Below are 23,921 nucleotides of genomic sequence, written 5' to 3' on the forward strand. Positions count from 1 at the left end.
GTTGGGGGGCACTGGAGCCACAGGCATGTCATATTTCTTCTCTCCGGATTCTTTTGCTCTCCGGCCATCAATTTCTTCTTCTTCTTCTACGCCCACTCTTGTCCTGGATCACATCATCAGACCCCCACAAAAAAATAATATATGCACCAACACTAATGTGTTTGTCAGAAAATAATGCCCAATCGCTTTAATAATATTTCACGCCATCTCTGCTTTCACCAAGGACGGAGAATTCGCTCTTCGGTCAGATAAACACAGACTGTAATTCCAGACAAACTCAATGGAAAGGCAAAGTGCAGCCAATCAGATGTAATCATGTATGAAGAAATGTAATTTGGGAAGACAACACGGCAGAGCGGCTCGATGCGGATATTAGTTACTATGCTAAAAAGCGTGTCTACACCCGGCGAATATGAATGTATGAAGCCAGTTTGTGATTTCAATCTGACTAATCAATCAGAACGAACCCATCTGTGTCTTGCTGACCCCTGAGGTTAGCTGGGGGGGAAGGGAGTTTGGTTGAGCGGGAAGCACTGCGAGAGTGGGCGGGCTAGTTCCTGCCTCCACTATGAAGTGGTCAGCAAGACGAGAAAAGAATCTCATGTTTTTAAACCTTGCTGGAAAAACAAAAGACACAACAAAGAAAGGCCAAGTTCCATGGGAAAAATTTATTTATCAATATGCAGTATTTTCCAAACTGGTGGAACGTTGTATTTCCATTGTAGCTGGTGCCGATAGGTTACGCTGAGAAGCGGCGAGAAAAAAGGAGGAGGCAAAATAAAAACTGATATCAAATAATAAAACGTGACAGTAATGATTCAAACATAGGGAAACAATTTGAACAGACTTTGCTTATACATGCACACTGAAAAATAATACTGTGGCTTTGAACAATGGCAGAAATCCCCCTCCGGCGAGGCTCAGCGCGAGCAACGTCCACGTGCTAAATTAGAAGGATGACAGGGGCTGAGGGAGGTGGCGGGAAAGAAAAAGTAAAACAAAGGACAGCCTGGGAGATAATGAGTGGTGTAAAGCGGATGATTTATTGGAGAGCGGTCACACTGTCATACGTGGCCCCTTTTCTTTTTCCTCTCCTCCCCTGCCTCTTCGCACCCGTGTGTGTGTGTGTGAGACAAAAGTTTAATCTTTCATTGTTTTGTCTTACTTTATACCAGTGGTGGAAGTGTAGGTTACTCAGAAAGAGTGGATTAAAAAAAAAAATCCTTTGCAAGGTGAAGTGCTGCTTCCAACATAGGGAGGATGTTGTCATTCGTCGTGGGAATGAATACTCCTTTTCAAAGACGCTCAGTGTCGCAGACAACAAGAAGCATGTTGAACGGCAACGTCAAAACTTGGAACCCCGGTTTTTGCAGCACTTGTGGTAACAAACACAATACTGGACACTGCAAAAGAAGACAGCTCTGTTGCAATAATATGTTGGACTTTGAAAGAAATGAAAATAGACATATTGCAAACAGAGATGAAAAGGATTGATACAAAACACCTTATAAAGACAGCTATTTACAAATATCCTCCATTAAAAAATTCTAATTTTGTTGTTTTTTTTTTTTTTATGAGCAGTGTTCAGGTGAAATTACATCTTAAATTGCGCTCTATGCATATATTTACATTACTCTCTTAATGTTTCTCCCCCAATTTGAATAACATTAAGTGGTCACAAGAATGGATGAAAATGAAATATGTTTTGTGGTGATGTGATAATGACTCCCTTGGTTGGTGAAGGTGGGGGCACGCTGATCCGAAAGCAAAATATTTGATGTCGACGTTTATCGCAGAGGAACTGATGAGGGCTGCATGCTGAGTTAAAACGCAGGACCACGAAAGCTCAGGCAGCTGTTTAGGTTGTTAACTCTGAGGTTAACGACACGCAAGAGTCTTTCCCGAGCTCCTCAAGCGGAGCTGCCTTTTAACTCAGCAGCGAACATCCATGGATGTGACTGGAGATGATAGGTGTCTCTGACGGTGAGTAAACACCAAGCGGCAGTCTAACCTGGAGAGCAACCTGGACCCGTCAGTCTTTATGTGTGTGCGTGTGCCGTGTGTGCGTGTGTGTCAGCTTGCATGCTGAGGAATGGCTGTCCTCTCCTCTTACACATCATTACGTGAGACTGCACCTTACTTTGGCAGCCACACTGTGTGGAGCACCTACTTCCTGTCCCGAAACTGGTCTGCTAGACCACAAAAGCAATCACACACACTCACAAAGTCACACCCACAAACTGCAACTATAAGCAATTAGCTGTCACACAACATGTGATCTACAGCTGCAGTGCGCACAAATCCAAGCTCCCGGTGCTGCTGATAAGTGAGCTGCAGAATCCTCGCACCTACACTGTGGAATTTAATGCCCCCCTCTCCCTAATTCACATCAGAACCAGTGTGAGCCTGTAAAAATAAAAAAATACCTAAAGCTTACCATCTTCCTCGCACATTAAAGCCAACTCACAGAGACATTTCCTACTTCCCGGCTGGTGAATGTGGGCAATGTGGGCATGGAGATGGCACATATTAGTGTGAACTCCACTGACTCATCTACAGATGGCAGCCATTTACAGACAATAGTGCATCCATCTGTGGTAAGCCATTTGACTTATATAGGATAACCTAACTATGTAGGCCAACCTCCCGTCTATCCCAAACTGCTTACTTACATTGTTGCACCACAAATTGCAGCAAACACATTGCAACATGTCTGTTGCCTTTTGAAAAATCCTTAACGCTCACCAGAAAGAATGACATCTCCAAATAGATGTGGAATGCTGGAGAACATTTGTGTTCTGTTGTCGTTTTTTGTTTTTTAAGCTTCCAATACAGTAACTCGCTGTTCTAACTCTCCAAGCAAATAAGTCCTAACATGCCCAAACGTACACACACGCATACACAGACAGGACACACCCTGGTAGGTCATAAATACCAAAGTAACGGCGTATTAGAGGGAGCAAAGACACACCTTGATACCACCAGTGCAGGTTTCTACTGTAATCGATGACATGAGTGGTATGATGAGTAATAATAATGATCATCTATTCAACTCTATACATTGTGCACTTGTAGGAAAAGTCTAACAAAATACAACTGCTTTGTGAACTGAGTCAGGGAAGTAAGGCAAATATCCGAGGTGCGAAGGGAGAGGAACACAATATGTCATACACTGTGTCTGATACCTGAGCTATCTGGAGAGTTTCCCGGCCACGCATGGAGCCCCTTCTGACACGCAGGTGCACGCGCACACACACACACACACACACACACACACACACACACGGGCACACACGGGCACACACAAATTTCATCCGTGCAACGCAAATTGCCTGTTCCTGGCTAGTGTGCAAGGTTTGTGTGTTGTAGCGTCAGGGAGCCAGTTAGTGTTATATCCGGTCCATTAAAGGGGACAGCAAACCAGGAAGTTCTGTCTTTTGATTCACTCCAGCCACCCGCACCCCCGGCAGCCCTCATCGGAGCACAGCAGGGAGACGTTCTAGGTGGGAGGTGAAGGAAGGAGAAAGGAAGGGTGGGGATTTCCAAACAACCCAAAGAATAACAACCCACAGAATAAACGTCTCTCATCAGTCTGATCACCGGATTCTGGTCCGGGCGCATCTCTCCAGATTTGTGCAGCAGGTGGTAGAAAGAGCACGGGCTTGAAGCAACAATCAAGTCCCCAAAACACAAAGCAGTGTTCTTCCAAGAACATAAATCTGAATTTCCTCTGGGCTGCTTCTGCTGCTGAGTGTCAGACTTTGTAGTAGATGTTGGCGGGGCTCTGTGGGGGCATCTCCTGGACGATGTAGACCGGGTGCCCGTAGTCGCCGCTCACCTTCTCATAGTGAGGGCAGTAGTTGTTCTCTGTCCGCAGCGGAATGATGATGTCACTGGGCTCCGTGCCGGCAGTGCCTCCGGGCATTTTGGGATTGGACAAGGTGCTGAGGGACAGTGCGGAGGGGCGGGGCTGCGAGTGGGCATTTTTCCTGGCCCGTTTGCGCATTTTGATGAGCAGAATGACCAGGAGGAGGATGAGCAACAGGAAGATGATACAGCCCGCTCCGATGGCGGAGAACACGGCCATTTTGGAGCTCAGGATGCCGTCCGAGTTTGTGGTGGAACCAGACTGGTCCTGGTTCATGGTGTCTAAGGAGAGAACGAAAGAGAGAGGGGTTACATGTGTAAAAACATTTACAAAACAAAAGTCACGATCAAAAAAAATAAAAAATCCTATTGAGGATTGGTAGTGACATTATGGTATATCTGCAGGACCTGCTGTAACTTAGCAATAATCAAGTATGCAACCATGACAAAAAAAAATAAACATTTTAAGAGTTTAAGAGCGCAACAAAGGAAGGCATGTACTGATAAAAATAGTAATGATAAATATGAAGTTAAAGAAAAAAAGTATATCATACTGGTATATCATTGTTATACAGTAACAATTTTTAAAATTAAAAAATTTAAAATTAAAATCTTTAAAATTTTTAAAGATTACAATATAGTCATGTACTACAATCAATTTATAAGGTTTTTAACTAATTCAATAAGTGCCCTATATACATTGGGCCAGATATTTTAGTTTAATTCCCAACTTTGACAGGAGAGATGAAAAAAAAACTAAGTAGTAAATAGTTTGTTTGTTTTTTAATTGAAGTAAATTCATTATTTGGGGAGAATAACTCATAAATAAGAATAACTATTTTTATTGAAAGCTGAGGGGGGCTGATAATCTTCTGAAGAGTAAAAAGTGTTAAAACAGATGTTCACCAAAAGTTAATGTGTAGTTTTTGTGTAACCATGCTAACTAACCAAACAAAACAACTATTTTTGCCTCTGCTAAAAAAAAATAATAATAAAAAAATTAAAAAAACATTGAATAAAAGCCACAAAAATTTGTATTATGTATTATGACAAATTGAGAAGGGGATTTGTATTCTGTATTTATTTTAAAAGAGGTGTTTGTGGTAGTGGTGGTGGGGGGGTGCGGAAGAGACCTCAAAAGGGAGGGGAACCTGGTGATGGGGGGGTTGTTACTGGACATGAGAAAGAATGATTGGCTCCTCCGGTGACTGAAATCTGAGACGCAAATCTCTTTTCCATGCATGCATGCAGCTGCTGGCAAACCCCCCACCCCATTACCACGAGCACCAGCTCCTCACTGTCCACGAGCCTCCGCTCCAGCAACATGTCGAGGTGCCTCTCCAGCGATAACGCTGCAGATTGCCATCCTACATAATGGTTCTGTCTGCACACTCGACTGACCGCTCTGCACTTAACCATTGGCAGAGAAGCCGAACACCACGCCTTTGAGCTAATGACAAGTAAATGACACGACTGAAAGCTAGCCATCCCTCGCCTTATCTTTGCAATCACAGGCACGAGGAATTTCATACATTCTGCACACGGCAATGTTGGAAAGAGGCTGTCAGAAATTTCATTCCAGAAATATCAGCTCTTCAAGCCGCGGTGACACTTCCTTCATTCCACCTTTCACCTGTTCACTTGACATAATCACTGATCTAACAGTGGTAGACAGGTAAAAGCCTGAGTATACGGAAATGGGATATTAGGAAATCTTTTTATAGAGCAGCTAATGTCAAATAAGCAATTATTGAATGGGGTGGCTTATCACATTGGCCCAGATGGAACAGTCTGAACTTGGAATAAACTGTATATGATTTTTTTTCCCCCTTTCTTTTTTGCCATTGAAAGTTGTGGAGTAGGTCAAAAAGTTAGTGGTAGTGATCTTAAAAGGGCAGCATCTGATGAAAGAGGCCAAAAGGCAAACAAGAAGGGCTCCGAGCAGCCGTGGAGGCTCAAACGACTTCTTCAACAAACCCTTCATGCAATCTTAATTGCAGTTCTCATTAATTTAATAATATATACGCTCTCATGGATATACTTGCACAATCTAATGAGCTCCAATACAAAGTAAAATCTAATGGGGTGTTTCTCTTTTTATTTTTTTTATGTTTTTTATTTATTTATTTTTGCCTCGCTCATGTAGACAAATAAGGTAATTATTAGTAACAACAATTAGGTTCTGATTGACTAAAGTTTTGCGCGTGCAAGAATGGGCGCCAAACTGATGTGGAAGCTGATACCGGTATACTAATTGGGCGCAACCAGGATTGCATCTGCTAACTAAATTGCCGCGCAATTCATGTGACGCATTGAGGGAGGAGTACCGGTATATGCAAATTCATTAATTTAGTAGATGCAATGTGATTTAGCATAGCTGAGAAGAATTGTGCTGGCTAATTTTGCGTCTTGAAATACCTCCTCTAAATGAGAAGCGGTATCACGAAAAAACTCCTTTCAAATTTGCATTTCTTTGCGTCTGGGTCATTTCAGTGCACTGCGACAATAGTGCTGGCCTCTCCCAGAGCAGTTTTCCAGGTGTTCTTGTTCCAAGTTTTAAACCCAACATTAGGCAAGATGGGCACATACCTGTTCATCCAATTGTGACACACTCCCGCCGAGCTATGTCAAAAAAAAAACCATGCAGTTGCTAGCCTCCCCACAATTGTTAGCACGATCGATTTATTTTCTGTAACTCAGAAATGTGTTTGTTTGCATTTTCCACTAACACTACTAATTCCATCACTTCCAACTTCATTTTTTCCAAATTTTCTGTGATGAAAACCATCAGCTCTACATAAAGTACAAAAGCTTTTAAAATGGCGGTTTCCAGTAGACAATTTGTTAGTGAGTGAACATGCAAAATTTAGTTCCCACTATCTGGGATCTTTGTAAATAAGGCACTTAGTGTGATGCAGTGTAGCTCCGCACAACTGCAATGCACAACTAAAAATCTGTTATGGTGGCTTTTAAAATCAAGCGTTATTATTTTATGCATGCATGCAACAGCCCTCTTGGATGTGGCACACCCTTTATGTGCAAAATAGATTTCAAAAAATGTAAGCTGTATTTTTAATAATTATTATTATCTACACATGTTCAACAGCTCTTAGACGTATTAACCTTTTGAAGTCCTAGAAATTGCCAACGGCATGAAAAAAAAACAATATGAGAGAATATGTACATAGAGAGACTTAACGTCTTATGTCTTTTGAAGCCAATGTGAATAAATACCCTGTAATCTGCAATCATTCTTTTTTTTTACATGAAATAAACCTTTCAAATCTGAGCAAAATGTGTATTCTGTCAAAATATTTCTTTTCATAAAATGTTTACATTGGCGCATTATTTAAAGAACAAAAGGTGTGTTTACCAGGGTTTCCCGGGATCTCAGGTCCCAATCGATCCTGGTCTGGTGGTTTAGGACTGGACTCTGGTAGAGCGTTATCTTCTGTATCCTCTGGCACTGCAGGGTTGACTGCATTTGGGACTGTGGGAAACAACGGGAAATAAAAAAAAGTCAGTCTTTGGCAGTTCTCATACTGCATTACGATGACATGTTCCTCTGTTACAGAAAGGAATAGTTGGTGTTATCTTTTGATATATCTTTCATGTACTGACAAGGTTATCTTTGCACGTGTTGAGAATGTCTTACAAGTCACGATGAAAGAACAAATAGAGGAAGGACGAGTTAGCGAGCGTCTGCGAAACAGCAGAATCCCTGTCCTGTCGTAAAAAATGAGCTCACATCTACATCGGCAGACATTTCTAACACTGAGACACACACGCACACACGGGTAAACACGAAAGCAAAATCCTAGACTCTACTTATGATACACTTAGGCATGGCAGAATGAGGGTGAAGTAGTTATATATTAACTTTTTATTGCTTTACATTATTCATCACGTTAAAAGGCCATAATATGTCTTATTTATTGCACTGGCTTTAAGTCTGCCTGAAAAGAGGCACACTTTTGAGGAGGAGGGCAGGAAGACGAGAGGGAGATGAGGAAGAGGAGGGGTCGCTCCGAGGGGAACGTGAGGGAAACAGATAGTTTATCAGTCTGTCTGTAGTGATTTCAACACACGCACTTTGAAGTCTTTGTGCGGTGAGCACTGGCGGGTCGGCAGTGTGGCTTTTACGAGGGCACGGGCGGCAGACGCTTGTAAACTATTAGCCGGGCCGCTCGCACGGGTTCCACGCTACAATATCTGATGCTTCGCGTTTATGTGGCCTTTTATCTGCATGTGCCCCCTCCGGGCCTGCTCAGGGGATATGTGTGAGGACTAGTGTTTGTGAGCAGGCAACTCCCTCGAGGCAGATTTTGCATGTGTGTAGCGAGGATGCGTGTATTTTCTGTCTCCGACCCAGTGCGACCTGTAATGAATAGTGTGGAAAGCAAGAAAGGAGGAAAAACAGTTACGTTGGCTTGCTGCAGCATATATTCCGTTTTCTTGAGCACACACGCCCAATCACACTATTAAACACATTTGTCTTCCTAATGCTCTGGCCACCACTTCACCGTGAGAGCAGCACTCGTGAGCGTTGCCGTGAGCCGTGGAGGACTGTCAATAATTTATGAGAAAAGACAGCGGTAAGGGCTCGAAACATTCGCACATCACCGTCGACATGAGGCGACACAGTGATCCGATTCACTCGGCCCAATACTGTTTGTTACCCACTGAGCATATGCAGCCTGCGTCGGTGCATGTTCTGACCCACTTTTCCGTGTGTACCGCTGACATTTCCCTTAGCTATAAAGACAGCAACTACCTCAGAAGTGCCAAGCCGCCAGAAGGAGGGAGACAGCGGGGAGGGGAGGGGAGCGGAGGGTTGAGGGAGACAATGATAAAGCTGCAGAGGCTAGGAAGGAGGGAGGAAGGAAGCGATAGGCAATGAGTTGCATGCAAGGAGGTGAGTCAACATTTCGAACGAATGCGGCGGCGTGATGGTGGCAGACAAAAGCGAATTGAACTACAATGGAAGTCCACAATTTGGGCACCTCCTCTTCCAAACAACACAACAGACGGAAAAAACAAAGTGTTTGGAGGTAAAATGACTCGAGAGGATGACTCATTTAATCATGGATGATTCACCGTCATATGGCCCATGATAAAACAATGCACATATTGTACGCTGTGACGGGTCACCAAACTGCAAGCCGAGAGCAAAGTGCAAAAGGCAGAGGAGCGGACATATGGGAGATCTCGGAGATTTGGCAAAAGGAAGTGTTGGCATCAGGCTGCAGAGACAGAGGGAATGTGGATTAAACACAATGACATCTGGGGTCAGAGCCAAGCAGGGCCCACCATTTTGGAGTTTGATTTATATTCCATCATATAACAAAATAGAAAACACAGATGACACAAAGCTCATAAATTGTCCACCAACCGGTGGAGGCAGAAGGCTGCCCCACCCCGGGTTCGTCTGCTTCTTCCTTCCTGATAAAAAGGAGTTGTTGTTTGTCTTTTTTTTCTTACTTACTTTTAGTCGGCCTGCTTCAAAAATAGAAGTGTGGTTCAGACCATGGCCCAAATCAAACGTGCTTTGAGATAGCTGCTATGATTTGGTGGAGCCCGATCCTAGGAGAATTAAGATGGATTTTGTACTTCAAGTAACACTTTGTAATTAGAAGAAAATGCTTTATATTTGGTTTCCTCTTTTTTTTTTTTTTTTTTTTTTTATCAAGGAACGTGACAAAAATCTGTCAAAAAGCCATGTCATGTGCGTATTAGATTTTTTTTTTCCCGTTTACAACATGCCAATGCACAATTTTTTTAGGATTTACTACTGAAGTCTTGTTTTCTTTGTTGTCTTTGACAACAGATTTTATTGTAGTGGAAAAATTGGAACAAACATCCACATTAGTTGTGGCATCTAAACAATTGTGTGCTGCCTCACACATTAATAATGCTGCTCAATTAAGGTTTGGATATAAAGCAACGACAGGTCGACTACTAATTTTCTTAAAAATGCAGTGAATGATTAATGACATATTCCAAACTGTGCAATTGCCTTTAACTACCTGTATTTATGAATGTTCAATGTCACACCAACGAGATGCATGGCTGAGGAAGTGGGTTAGACTTTACAGTCTGACATCTCCAGTGAAGACGACCCTGACTCAAAAACTACATTATCTCAGTGTTTAATGAGCACGTCAGACCACATAGCAGGAATTGGCCGCAGGGCAACCGAGTTTCTTGAAGCAATGGGGAGGAGCTGTTTGTCTACCTTGCCTTGTACATTTGACAATTAAACATTACACAACTAATGAAATGATCTAATAGTGAATGTCTCTCTCTCTTCTTTTTTTTTTTTAAATTAGTTTTTACATATGGAAAAGAGTCAAGTACAGTGCACCCAAACACTAACTCAGGCAAATTCTTATATTATCCCTTCAGAGAGCAGGCAATTGTGTTTTGCATTTATTTTTTAAAATAATTTTAAACCAAATGAATGAAATGAAGTAAACTTCAGTTTGATTATCAAAATATTTTTTAGAAATGTGAAAACTTACAAATAAAGAACGTATTTCATATTTGTTCACACATATAGAAGAAAAGTAGTGCCCAGTGAAGCAGTAAGCACTAACTAATGCAGCCTCACATTCAGATTTTTGTTTAGTTACTATCAAAAGTAAATACAATTTCATATATATATATTACAACATTCATTCATATATCTAGTAAGTAAGTATATGGTTCCTTGCCTAATAAAAGGAGGGGAAATTAACAAATGTATGGTATCGTATTTTTCTACTTACTTTCCACATATTGGTTCACTGAAAGTTAAACTAAACCAAGTAAAAGGGCTGAAATTACAGGCCATTGTCAAATTGTTTCTGGGTTGGATAGGCACGTTATCGACTGTATATAAAAAAAAAAAACTTTTTTTTTAAATTAAATAAGACTGCATCTTTTTTAACCAGGTTTTCAGGGCACAGTGATTGTGAGTGACAGATCGCTTCAGACTCTTTTTTGTGAAATAAGCGCATACTCTACCGAAGATGAGGAACAGCCGGGAGCAACATGAACACACTTGAACTGTGAAAAAGTTTCTTAAAACTTTCCTTGAGTCAGATGTTTGCTTTCGACTCCCATTAAGTTCACAAATTTGTTTTCCCCTTGCTAAAGCCCTAAAGTTGACACTCGCCTGCACTCATGCAGCTGTGTTGTCTTTTGGTGGTGAGAGCGCAGCCTCCAGGATGCTTGAAGTGACCTATATGGAAGAATAATGCAACGCCTTGCTTGTTTGTGAAATGATTGTGGGCCTTTTTTCACTGTATTGGCTGAATTTGCTCCGACTCCAACCTTGCTAACATCAGCAGCTCGTTAGGTTCTATTTTCCAATCGACTGCCAGGATATGCTGCTCTCATCCTGCTATCCAGCATTCAAATATCAATTTTCAAACACACACTCACACGCACACTCAAACTTCTATTCAGTTTTTGTTTTTTTCCCAAATCATCATTGCCAGCAGATCTTGCCCTGAGATAGACATTAGTGTGACTGTGTGTGCTTGTGTGTGTGTGTGTGTGTGTTATGAAGACTGTTCATGTTACACATCTGAGTACAGCACCCTGTCAAATTCAGGATATGTGAATGTGCTGAGTAAGTAAAATATTGTGCGAAGCAAATGTGTCCAAACATAGCCAAACAAAACTCAGTTATTTACGTCCAGTATTTTTACTTGGCTTCACCTGGCCACTTGCACACAAACACATCTTAGCTTTGAGATCACTTTATAAAAATCAAGTTCAGTTGCATCTGCATTTGGTTTATTAGATTTGGGACAAAGATATTCCTTTAAGTCATTTTTAATAATTAGTCAATACAATAATTATTCATGTATATATATAAAGTATTTGCCTCCTTTAAAATTCTCATTTTCCCCACTTTAATGTTGAAGATTATCAAACAAATGTAAATATCAGACAAATTTCACCCAAGTAAACATAAAATGCTGGTTGAAAAGGTGATTTTATTTCTTAAGGGATATAAAACTTTTCAAATATACCTGGCCCTGTGTGAAAAAGGAATTCCCCCTTGTTAAATCATGAATTCACAGTGGCTAATCACATTTTTTGGTTCAATGACCACACCCAAGCCTGATTACCTCAGAATCAGAATCAGAATCAGAATCATCTTTATTTGCCAAGTATGTCCAAAACACACAAGGAATTTGTCTCCGGTCTATATTATGTGTCTCGGTCTGCCATGACAGCACATTTTTTAGGAAGTTACATTTTCACAAAAACTATCACGATAAACGATAGTATGGATGGTTTTTTTTATGCCACTGATATAATGATATTAGAGCATAATAATTCAAGTACATCCTTTTTAAGAACAACTAACTTTGAATTCTAAAGAATATTGAACATTCGCAATAATGTAGAACAATAAATAAAATATCTTAGATGAATAAAAGATATACATAAAACAGACCCAGGCTCTGTTCACCAAAATTGCAATTAAATAAATATTAAATATTTGACACAGAAGTACAGAGTCATTAACCGACCAAAGAGGCCCCAAAAAACTCTTAGAATTAAAAAAAAACAAACAAAAAACAATGTATGTACTCGAAAGCAGTCGGGCTTTGTCATCTCTTTTAAATCAGATGTCATACATTTTAATATCACTGTTATTTTTACTTATTCTATGAATGTTGTTGTGTTATGTACTCTGTAATTTCTGCTACATGTATACTTTCTGCGGCCTTTTATATCTCAATAAAATGCAAAATAAGGCCTCCCCCCGCCCCCTTGAGCTGCGGGACTGTGAGACCTTTACGTGGAAATCAAATGACATTAAAAATGAGCTCGCTGAAGTCAACTACTGCCTGAATATTAATAATGTGTGCCGCTAATGGGAAATAAACAGTTAACTTTCCAATCGGTGTGTGTGTGTGCGCATACGTGTGTGTGTGTATTATGTGGGGAATACACACCCAAGTCCAATCGCTGACATTTTAAACGATGTCGCTCCAGTCGAGTGAGCTGTTTAGCTCCTTAGCTTGCTCGCTTGTTATCTTGCAAGCTAGTGACTTTAAAAGTTAACTTTCCCTAAAGTTTCCAAGTTGTGTGCATTTGCGGGGCAAACTTGGTTCTGCCAGCGGCTTGCTGCGTCGTGAGCGGCACGATGGGTGTTACCACAACAATAAAAATGTATCGAGTCCAGAAAATCTTCTGTCTATTGTATTTATCGAACGATAACCGCCCCTACTCTGCCTCTGATTGGCGAGCACCAACACTGGACATGTACTTTTAGTGTATTCCTCCTTTGATTCGCTGTGTGTGGAAGCTCTTCACTAACACACACACACACACACACACGCACACACACACACACATACGTAACATGGGGTTTTAAGCCATATGTCTACAGACACAGATTAAAATTAGTTTATGCGTCCCTGCTAATTTTTGCGAGTCTCAGACTCAGGATGCCCATCAAACAAGATCCCTGTGTATATATATATATATATATATATATATATATATATATATATATTATATATATATATATATAATATATATATATATATGTTGTGTTTTACAGAAAATTGTTGTGTAATTGGAGTTATTCATCATATTCATGCACATTTTAATATAAATTGTGTTATTTTGGGTGACTTGCATGCAATCATGAATCCTACTTTGTCCCAACAAGTAAGTGTTCATTTGTCTAATGATGTGTGATTAAATTTGAAGGCAACAAAGCGTTGTTTGGGTTTAAATGCTAATAAATCGTGATTTTACATTTCATTGCTGCACAGAATGGAATGTGTACAAATTTACTGAGTATACATACTATGTTTGTGCCGGTATTATAGCATAACAATGTACACCGTCTTCTGACATGTTGCATTTAGTGTACATTTTGATCAAACAAACTATTTGAAATGACACAAATATTAAATAGCTTTTTCTTTATTAAAAAGGTCTTGCATGAGATAGGTAAATTTTAATAATGAAACTGAAATATTATGATTATATAATATAAGTGGGACAAAAATACTTAATTTTACAAGCTGCAGCATATACTTGAATTAAGAAGAGGACAGTGTAATCACTTTGGAATAAGTCTGTGAAACAATGAAGGAGTCATTGTTTTGTAACAACAATATCTTGACATTTACTTGTTAATGGCATTTTTCTGAAAATACTTCTTGTAATTCTGTCTGTTTTCATATAAGTCCTTCAAATTATTTAATTAGTTAAAACTAGTTTAAAAATAATGCAGTGTCGTGTCTGTCCAATTAAAAAAGAACCCATACCAACTAAAATGGAAAAATAAATACAAGCAATATAGAAGGTTATATATACAGTATACTGTAAAATAAAACAGTACATGTGTATTATAAATTATGCTCTTTGTATTTTAAATGTTATACATTTTATGCATTATTTATGGAAGATTAGATTTATTTATTTATTGTTGAGTATTATATTTTATGATCTTTACCTGGTTGTGCTTGATAGATCAGCTATTGAGTATGTGTCACAACAGGCGAAGTGTGCACACTGACATATAAACAAAAAAATAAATAAAATAGGAGAGGTCTTGTTGGAGGCCACCGGCAGGCGGTCACGCTTGACACACACGTGGCAATAAATGAAAATGTCACAGCAAAGTGAAACATGGCTGTAAGGCGTCAGCGCTGCATTGTGTTCCACGTTGGAGGTGAGCACACGTTTACCTTGTCCGACTTTCATGATGACTTTCATGGCCCGGCTCTTGCACACGCCTCCCTCGCGGTTCTCCAGGCCCTCCACTGTGCCGTTGGAAGTTGCTGACGGGGGAGAAGGAGATAAGGAGAAGGGCAAGGGCGGGGACGAAGGGATAGTTGTTGGGGGGGGGGATTAAAGAAGATTGACAAAGGGGAGAGAAGATGACACACTGGTTAATGAGTACGTCCATAACGCACAGCACTGATCAATATTTACAACAAGCACTGATTAGCTGTTTCAGTGATTAGCCGTTCTCACTCTCAATCAAGTGCCAGCTCGTCTATCCCGTATCTCTCATTAACACAATAAAGTGAAGTTAAATGAATGGAACAACATTAGAGACAGTGGATGGGAGCTAGAAGAGGAGGCCGTGGTCAGACTATAGTGTGTGTGCGTGTAGTGGTGTTGGCGGACGGGGTTGTCTATTTGTAGCCGTGAGACACGCCAGCCAGAGTTCCAGCTCCTCCAGCGTCCCCGTTCGGAGCCACATGTGCTACGACCGGCTGGTAGCGCTGAGCACTAAATGCGTGCAATAATATTTGTCTGTGGACATGTGTGTCCAGTTGTGCCGATCGTGAGTATCAGCTTTGCCGTTTGTTTTTCAAGTGTGTGTTCTGCGCTGACATGAGCGAGGGGCTCAGGGTTGAGGGCTGTTTATTCAATGTCACGCTGACTTCGCAGACTGTGACACAATTGGCTGTCTATTTTAGGACCCATGATAATGACATGGGAGACGGAGTGCAGCGCTGACCTTAACACTGAGCGGCTATGCCCAAGGCATAGCGTGTGTGTGTGTGTGTGTGATATGCCATGGAAGCTCTCAGTCTGGAATTCCCCAAATTATCTCCATCTCCATTTAGTCTGCTGTTTAAACATACTCCCTTCCCTTGAAATGATTTTGTTTCTCTTCCTCTTCCACCTCAACATCTCTGGATTTTTTTCTTCTTCCCTTTTGTCCACTTAATTATTTCTTTTGTTGTTTTTTTAATATCCCTCCCTCACTGTCATCTCCCTGAGGGACTTTAGATGACCGCATTGTTACAAGCAGAGGGTGATGTTGCCATCCAGCAGCGTAGTTTGGTTCATTTCAGTACAAAATATTGAAAAAATGTTCACAGGAAAAATTTGCACACACTTCTGTTGATTTCCAAAGTTAAGCAAAGATATACAGTACGTAAAAAGTGGGGTACACCTAATTAATGGCACACACAACAGAAAAATTAAGTACTCTTACCTACTGTCTGAGGTGGGTAATACTAATTTCTTTACCAAAAGTGTGTTAAAAAAAATCATACGACAAAAAGTGTCATTCATTATAAAATCTCACAACTAAAATAAAAATCTTAGCTATCTAGAATATGTAGTTTAGATCATTTTTTTTCTGGGTGCTTGTGTGGACAGCTGTTGCTTGGCTGGGCTCATAGGGCTGAAACGAAAGCATGACTGTACCCTGCCTCTGGATTCTGGACAGACGGCAGACAGGAACAGGAAATTGAGCAGACAAAGACTAAGGAGATCACGAGAGAGAGATAGATTAGTGTATTAGTCAGAAAACTAATAGAATGGAACCTCAATTAATTCAAAAACCCCAAAAAATTCAAGCTTATTTAAATATTTATTTAATTCTCTACTGTACTGGGTTCTACTAGCCCATGACAAAAGGACAAAACAATAATTTAGTACTGTATTGGTATTTTTAGGCCACAAAAAAAAGTCCTTAAATTTAACGGACAATCAGATTTAAGGTACAACCACTCCCACCTGTTAATCTGTTAAATCGAGGTTCCGCTGTATTATTAAACATTTATTGAGCGGCAGTATATGTGTCCCATGCGCTAACGCCGACTCTGGAGCTGGGCCCCACAGAGGAGCTTCCTTCAACTCTGCCCTGCCCACAAATGTGCACAAAAGCTGCGTGGTGCCCACGTTTCATCCGTGACAGAATGTGAGAAATGTGAGGGGACCTCATCAGAACGTGACGCACCAGGAGAAAACATACTGGCATTCGTGGTAGATCATAATGCGCTTTTGAGCCTCCAGAACTCAACGAGCCCCATTTCCCTCGGCCCATCACAAATACCAAGATAGACCTGGAAAAAACATAGCGAGACCTCAATATGGAGAAAAAAATGGCCAAATATCACACGGCACACTACGTTTTGGGCAAACGGCCGGGAACGTAGCGTAAACATAGCCTAAGCTACAGAAGGGCTGTAGGCTTGGTCAATACACTCGACTCCCACACGCGTCATTGCATCTACAGGCAGTTTAACGAGAGTTGTATGAAATAGGGTTCAAATGGGCCTCTGCTGCTTTACAAAAAAACATATCCAGTTAATTCATGCCTCATCGTTCTTAAGTACAATTCGTGTAGACTTTTTGTTCCTCCAATGAGTTTCTGTTTTGGGCTCCAGCAAAATGGAGGACTATTGTGTTACATTATCAGATCTTAACTCAGCCACTAAATTATGAAGAGAGCCACAACATTTAGTTATTAGTGTGGCCAAAGTGTGTGATAATGTGTGCAACTAAATGCATTAACACCACATCACGAGCAAATTCTCTCTTGAAGACAGCAGGGAGACAACAAAGAATCAGAAACATATAATGGATTGTAAGATAAAATGGGAAGAAAATAAGTGGCATGAAAAAAATTCACACTTGTGAATTTGGGTTCGGTTCAAACAAACTGATATTGCATTTGATTTACCCTTTAGCTGTTATTTTTCTATTATCTGAACTCTGGTGTAGACCAAATAAGGAAATAGAGACAACCTCTTTCAGGTTAGTGAGATTACGCTTTAGTAATGCTTCTTGACAACTCAGTTTCTAAAGTAACACCATATAAAAAGAGTTTGCAACACAGCAGATGGCATTATTGGCTGGAAAGTTCTACATTTTGTCTCAAACCCAGTCCAGTGGGGTTGCTTTTGCTGCTGCCTTTGGTGCAATGATTAAAAAATGCCAGTATGAACGCTAATTGAACCACGACCGAATATAAGATACACATCTAAGTTAGTGCTTTATTCGTGACTACCGCATCAAATGTAAGTGTTGAGTTAAACGCTGTCTGAAAAATGTACCTAAATGGGATTTACGTATCCAACCTGTACAATGTTGAAACAAACCATAACTGCACTTCTTGGTAGAAAAAAAAAAGTTAACTGTTCATAGCTTTTCCAGGGCTAAAAAGATACATGTAATTTTCCTTGCTGTAGAAAAAGTCAAGATTACTACAGGAGTGATAAGCCATTGTTCCCTTAAAGTTGTTTTTTTGTTTGTTTTGTGTGTGGAATTTTTATGATTTGTTTCAAGGCCATGTAGAGAGCCTGTCAGGACAACAGATAAAGACAGTGAGGTTCCTACACAGTCTTAATGTCTTAGACGGTTCGACAGGTTAGTCATCCATGACCTTAGTCATCCATTTTCCAACCCATTTCGGCTTTTTCAAATTTTTGCATTTCACGAGCCAAGTTAGTCCAAAAAAAAATAGCTCTTTGAAGAATGAGCTCAAAGGCACTTGAATAATCAAACTAAGAGTTGAGCGTCATGCTCTGAATTTTATATCCACTCAGGGAGAGCAAATCTTTGCAGTGTTAACTTGCGTCTGTCATCTAAATTAACTATTCCTTCAGGCTGGCTGAACAGGTTCCATCATTACTGATATGGCATGATGATAGCTTTGCCCTTTGAGGCCTCTTTTTGGGCCAACAGCTGGAGGCAGGGCAGATTTATGAAGAGATGATCACTTTATATGTTGTTGGTGTTCAGACCATTTCAAACGTCAAATAATTCCAGGCTTTAGTCGTGCCGCTGGAAATAATAATCTGATTAACTGTGTCCAAATTTAACCACATTTCCTTGTGCGTTATTCCATGTGAAGCCCCTTTTGAGTATTATTCAAGATGGTAGGAGGCAGAAACAGTGCATGCTCACCCTTCACAAGCTTACATGAAAAAAACAAAAACAAAAACTCACTGACTGTTAAAACAGTGTTTGTCATTATAACCTGTCAGATATAAGACTATTTACATCGATCATGTCAAAAGTTTGCGCAGGAAAAGATGATTGCCAGCCACAGCTCTCAGATACACCAACCCGACTACAAAACAAGGACACGCTGTCAGCTTTTCATTTAATCTGAAAGCCTCTCAGTCACTCCATCTCCTCTTCCTCTCACTCCATTTTTTCTTCTCCGTCTAACCCTCTCTCGCTCTTTCATTTCATCCGTGCACACTGATGTTAATCCAAATCGGGATTTCCAGATATTAGCAGTTCGTTGGTCATTGGAAAGTGGAAAGTGGGGAATTGGGTCTTCTTGAGTCTCCACGGAGATAAAAACACAAGGGGATAAAGAGAAGAACAAAGAAAGTCCCAGCTTTCTGCTAATGATTTAATGACAGGGAAAAACGGATTAACATCAACAGCCCGGAATAGTGAAAGAAGTGAAGAAATATTGCTTTTTAAAATAAAGCAGTGGGCTCCAAAGCTGTTTATGCAAGTATGATTTAAGGCCTTCTTTGTGGGTGTGGACGGCTAGCCACAAAGTGACTGGTGGGAGAACAAAAGATCTACAGCTGCTGTAGTCATAAGAGAAACCAGGTGCCAAATGTCGATGATGGGAAATATCTAAAGTCACGTTGGAGCCAAGAGACAGCCTTACAGGGGGGGAAGCTGGCTTTGAACAAAGCTTTCTGTTCCAACACTACACATACACACATAACTTTGGATTGACATGCATACATATAATGTGCAGTGGAACTTGTAAAGGCAAACGCCCCTGAGGTCGTACATTTGGCATTTGTCAGCATATCGAGCGAGATCTCAGATCAGCGAGGATCAAAGGATTAGCTTTGTGCCTACTTTGCTTTTGATTTGTTTTAGTGGCTTTTATATATTCCAAAACAAGGACCTTTACACATCCAAGGTTGAGAGGAAGAAAGAAAAGATGAATATGCATCAGAAGGTATATGTACATTTCCAGAACGTCAAAGCAGTTAGCCTTTCGCAATGGCTAGTTTTGAACCATAAAGTTAAACTCTAGTACTGTAGCTCAGTCAAATGACTTGAGCTTTGGAGTCGGAGGACACATGTTCAAGTCCCACTAAAAATGCCAAAATGGCAACTAGCAGTCAGAGAGATGCTAGTGTGCTTGTTGGCTACTGTCGAGGTGCCCTTGAGCCAGGCATCATCCTCACCAGCCCAGTTTAAGTGCAGCATTCTTCACGCAGCTCTTTTACTCTGAATCTCTCCTTACATGCCAGCATGTGTGTAAGCTGGTTCTCTGTGAGGGGTGCAACACAAAGTATACATCGGAGCAACATGATAAATTCGATAAAAAAATATTTAAAAATGTTTTCGCAGCAGTAAATTTGACATTATCGTAAAACGGCAGGAAATATACAAATGCTACCAATTTTATTAATTTGAGTTTACTACAACATGACATAGTACTGCAATTTGTTGTCATTTTAGTTTTGCCGATGCTAAAACATCACATGGGATGATAGCTTAAGGCACAGTAGTACTGTATATGTTCCACATAGATATTTAGGCTGGGTGTTGGGGGACTGCTCCCTGGGGCGCTCCAAGCAGAAGAGTGGGCGACGTGCAAGAAATGCTGTGCCGACTGACCCAAACCACACCAGCTAAGGCCAGAGTGCGACGCACTTCTCTATATTTATTCTCAGGTCTGCTAAATGAGGTCACTCAGGTGGTCCTGCTGAATACATTCCCTATCTCCATCATGAATCATCTGCTGCTTATTATTCCTGTCCAGCCCAAGGGGCTCACTTCCATACAGCGTAGTCGGCTGTGTCTGTGTGGGTGCTTGTGTGTGGTGTGTACATCTACTCTTGTGAGCCTGTGTGTGTAGCATCTGCCCAAAGCACAGAATAAGAGGACAGAGACAGCCCATGTGACAGACATAGAACAGGTTGTTTAATGAGAAAGCGGATGAGAGGTGACATTCATTGGCTACCTTTCACACAGTGCCCCCGTTCCCTCCCATCACCACCAGTGCTACCCTGCCCAGCATTCAGACTTCCACTTAGACCAGCCATGCAGGCACCCCATAGTCACAGGCTATAGCCACTGCCAGTTATAATGTCTATATTTGCAAGTGGGGTAGGCAAAACCCCAATCTGATCACTCACACTTAGCATAAAAGCAAAACATCGAACATTTCAGGCATAGCAGGCGGCGCTCTCAGGTGTGTGGAGTGTGCATTAAACACGGCATCACAACAGAAATGGCCACTTCTCATACCTGCAATATTTCCATCTCATTCTTATTTACGCTCACAAAGCAAAAGAGGAGCGGGTGAGGAGGGAAATAGAAGCTATTTGCACAAATATTTCACTCATGAATGAGCACAGAGAGGGTTAGATTAGGTTTATGGGCATGATTCCAAAGATAACCCTCCCCTCTGCAGCCCTGACATGCATACAAGCATGTACGCACACACATACACACATGACATGTCGAGAGTGGGGTAGGCAGACTGGAATAATACAAAGGATCTAGATGTTTGCACTTTGAACCTTTTATAATCCCGAGTATTAGGGCGGGGCCGAAGCCTGATTACGCCTGAATGAAATGGATCTAAATAGATGTCCCAGCCTATCAGCCTTCCATTTCTTTGTCCTAGAAACAGAAATGGAGATATCCAATCAACCTACAGCCTCTTCTACCATCGCCTTCTCCACAGGTTTTGCACCCGAAAAGAAAATGCATTCGACTTTTCATATCAGCTCAGACAAATTAGGAATGCGCTGCCTAACCAATACTTCATTATTGTGTTTCTTCTCCATAATGAATCCTGGCAGTGGCTTAAAAAAACACACACACACACACACACACACACATATACTCAATACTGGGACATACAAAGCACTACATCAACAACAAGTATGCAACTGTTGCTTGCAAACTGCTTCAATATACAGCCAGACGGTGCCCACCACTCTTGAGGTCTCCTAATTAAGACTCTCGCTCTCACATGCATGAACACACAACTTAAATGGCATGAACATCTCACACAGACATAACTTAACTTGAAATGTCAACAGCAACAAAAATGTAAACTGGGTAAAATATACCCACGCATGCACACAACCAAAGGCTTGGCTGTCTGTGTAGCCAGAAGATCAGGAAGGATTTAGAGCCCCTCTGGCACCAAAATTACAGGGTACCTCGAAATCCTCCCAGCAGAGCACTATGGGATGAGAGGAGGTGCTGTGGAAGGGTGAGGGAGGGTGAGTCTGTGGTGATGGCTGGGGGTGTTAAAAGAGGAGATGGATTGAAAAGAGGAGAGCTGGGTGAGAATCGTCAGCAGAGGAGAGGAAGCTGGCAATTGTTTTTCTTCTTTTTTTTTAGCATGAGAGAGTGTGCAAGTCAGGGAGGAGTGAGACTTGATCTGTCTGTCAAGTGTGCTTGTGCGAGCATTTGCGTGTGTGTGTGTGTGTGTGTGTGTGTGTGTGTTGTGTGTGTGCATGCATATGGCAGTGAGGGAAATTTGAAAGGAGGTGACGAAGTGAGGAGTTGAGAGGAGGCGAGCTCAGTTTGGAATGAAAACGAAGAGGGAGGTGATCTCTCTGTGAGGCGGAGGTAGCATACGTGCGTGTGCGTGTCTGCGCATGCATGTGCGCGTGCAAAACAAGTGTCTGCCAACTTGATTTTCTCACACTAACCAATTTTCTTAGGCTCCACTCTGGGCTGTGTACAAGTGTGTGTACTTACACGTTGCTATATTCAGTTGTGCTAGTGTGTATTATCCATCGGTATGTTCAAGTGCGTGTGCACGCACTTCAAGTTATGCATAGACACGTCTGTGTATATGCGCGTATTCTATATATATATTTTTTGGTAATGGTTTCATCTTAGTGGTTACATGAGTGTCTGCATTGCAGGTAAGGACTTCCAGGGTCAGTCCCATCAGGTTGGTGCTTCAAGACTGCCTATAAAAGCTTTTTAACCGCTGCAGAGGACCTGTCAGCACCTCCCAACGTGCCTGAGAGTGTATCTGTGCGCGTGTGCGTGTGTGTGCCTGTGACTACAGGAATCAGCCAGCAGACAGAGCGACTCTGCATCATTTAGCCGCGGGTGTCTTTGTGTCACCTTGTGCTGAATCCAGCAGGGAAGAGGCTTTAACACCATTGCACACTCCACTCTCCATTACCCAACTCAGCATGCTGCAAAAGCCTGCTCGCTCTCATTCATCGCACAAAGCATCCGTGACACAAACACCTGAAGAAAGCGTTGTCCTGCATGTACGGGCACGGGGCACAGGAAATATCATATTTGGAGTTTCCACATGCACGCCTACAAGGAAACAAAATATGTGCACACGGCACAGGTCGCCTGTCGGATCAGTAGGGGATAAAGGATGCAGAATACCGGGAGGACCACAGGGAGTAGAATAAGTCGTCTGTCTCAAATAGGAGCAGACTGAGCCCACTCCAATATGACAGATGTGGACGCACTCATCTTAGAGCACATCACATCCTCAAGCTTTCCCCTGCGTGCCTGCCCCCTAGACACACACAAACACACACGCACACACACACACACGAGCACACAAAATGAGACCTGCTCAAAATGGGCATGCATGCCTCTGACCTGATACCCACATAATTTGACAGGAATGCACCAAGGGGAGTTAAGATAGTGGAATTCTGATTATGCTCGATTGGCACAATAATACAGAAAATCGTGTAGGAGGCTGTGTGGATCCTTTAATGCTTGTGCATAATATTTAAGTAATAGAATGACAGCTGCTGAAATATTCACTATTAATATTATAATCACCCTTAATGTGAAATGTAAGTCCATCATGGCCGTGTTGCACGGAACATTTCACAATTCACCTTTACTAGCTTTTTCAGCAATAATATAATTTATTGGCAGTAGCCCACGCAAGCCTCCCTAATGACAGAGAAGCTAATTGTCTATAATGGCACATTTGAGTACTATTGAGCTCCAGCTGCAGAAAACCTTAGCATTTTTATCCACATCATGTGCAGCCTAAAACTAGGCTTTCAGGCTTGCAGTGATATTTTGATTCACATGCACTAATGTGCTTTGCAATTTAAGGGTACGTTTACTTGACAATGACCTAATAAAAAGGGATTTTCGACGCATTGTCAGGTTTCACATACAGATGACTTTGGCAAAATGATCTCAATTCAACTGGACCTGCGAAAATGACTGACAACACTTCAACACTGTAATGTGCACGCCGGGCCATTACAGTAATTGACAAAATGCTTGACGAAACCTTTGTCGGTTTAGAAAGTCAAGAAAGTTTAGAGTTT

General features: G+C 41.4%; 1 protein-coding gene across 1 annotated transcript in view; it reads right to left on the reverse strand.

Annotated features, from left to right (window-relative positions):
- Positions 1–649: 649 nt before the first annotated feature.
- efnb1 (ephrin-B1) overlaps positions 650–23,921 on the reverse strand; it is a 66,483-nt gene continuing 43,211 nt past the window's right edge. The window contains exons 4-6 of the mRNA XM_061788682.1: positions 14,577–14,669; positions 7,241–7,357; positions 650–4,149 (exon numbers count right to left, since the gene is read on the reverse strand). Of these exons, the coding sequence (XP_061644666.1) occupies positions 3,755–4,149; positions 7,241–7,357; positions 14,577–14,669 (605 nt within the window). The 3' untranslated portion in view covers positions 650–3,754. The remainder of the gene's footprint in view (positions 4,150–7,240; positions 7,358–14,576; positions 14,670–23,921) is intronic.

This window comes from Phyllopteryx taeniolatus, chromosome 10 (genome assembly GCF_024500385.1).
Source record: "Phyllopteryx taeniolatus isolate TA_2022b chromosome 10, UOR_Ptae_1.2, whole genome shotgun sequence".
Taxonomy (NCBI): Eukaryota; Metazoa; Chordata; class Actinopteri; order Syngnathiformes; family Syngnathidae; genus Phyllopteryx; species Phyllopteryx taeniolatus.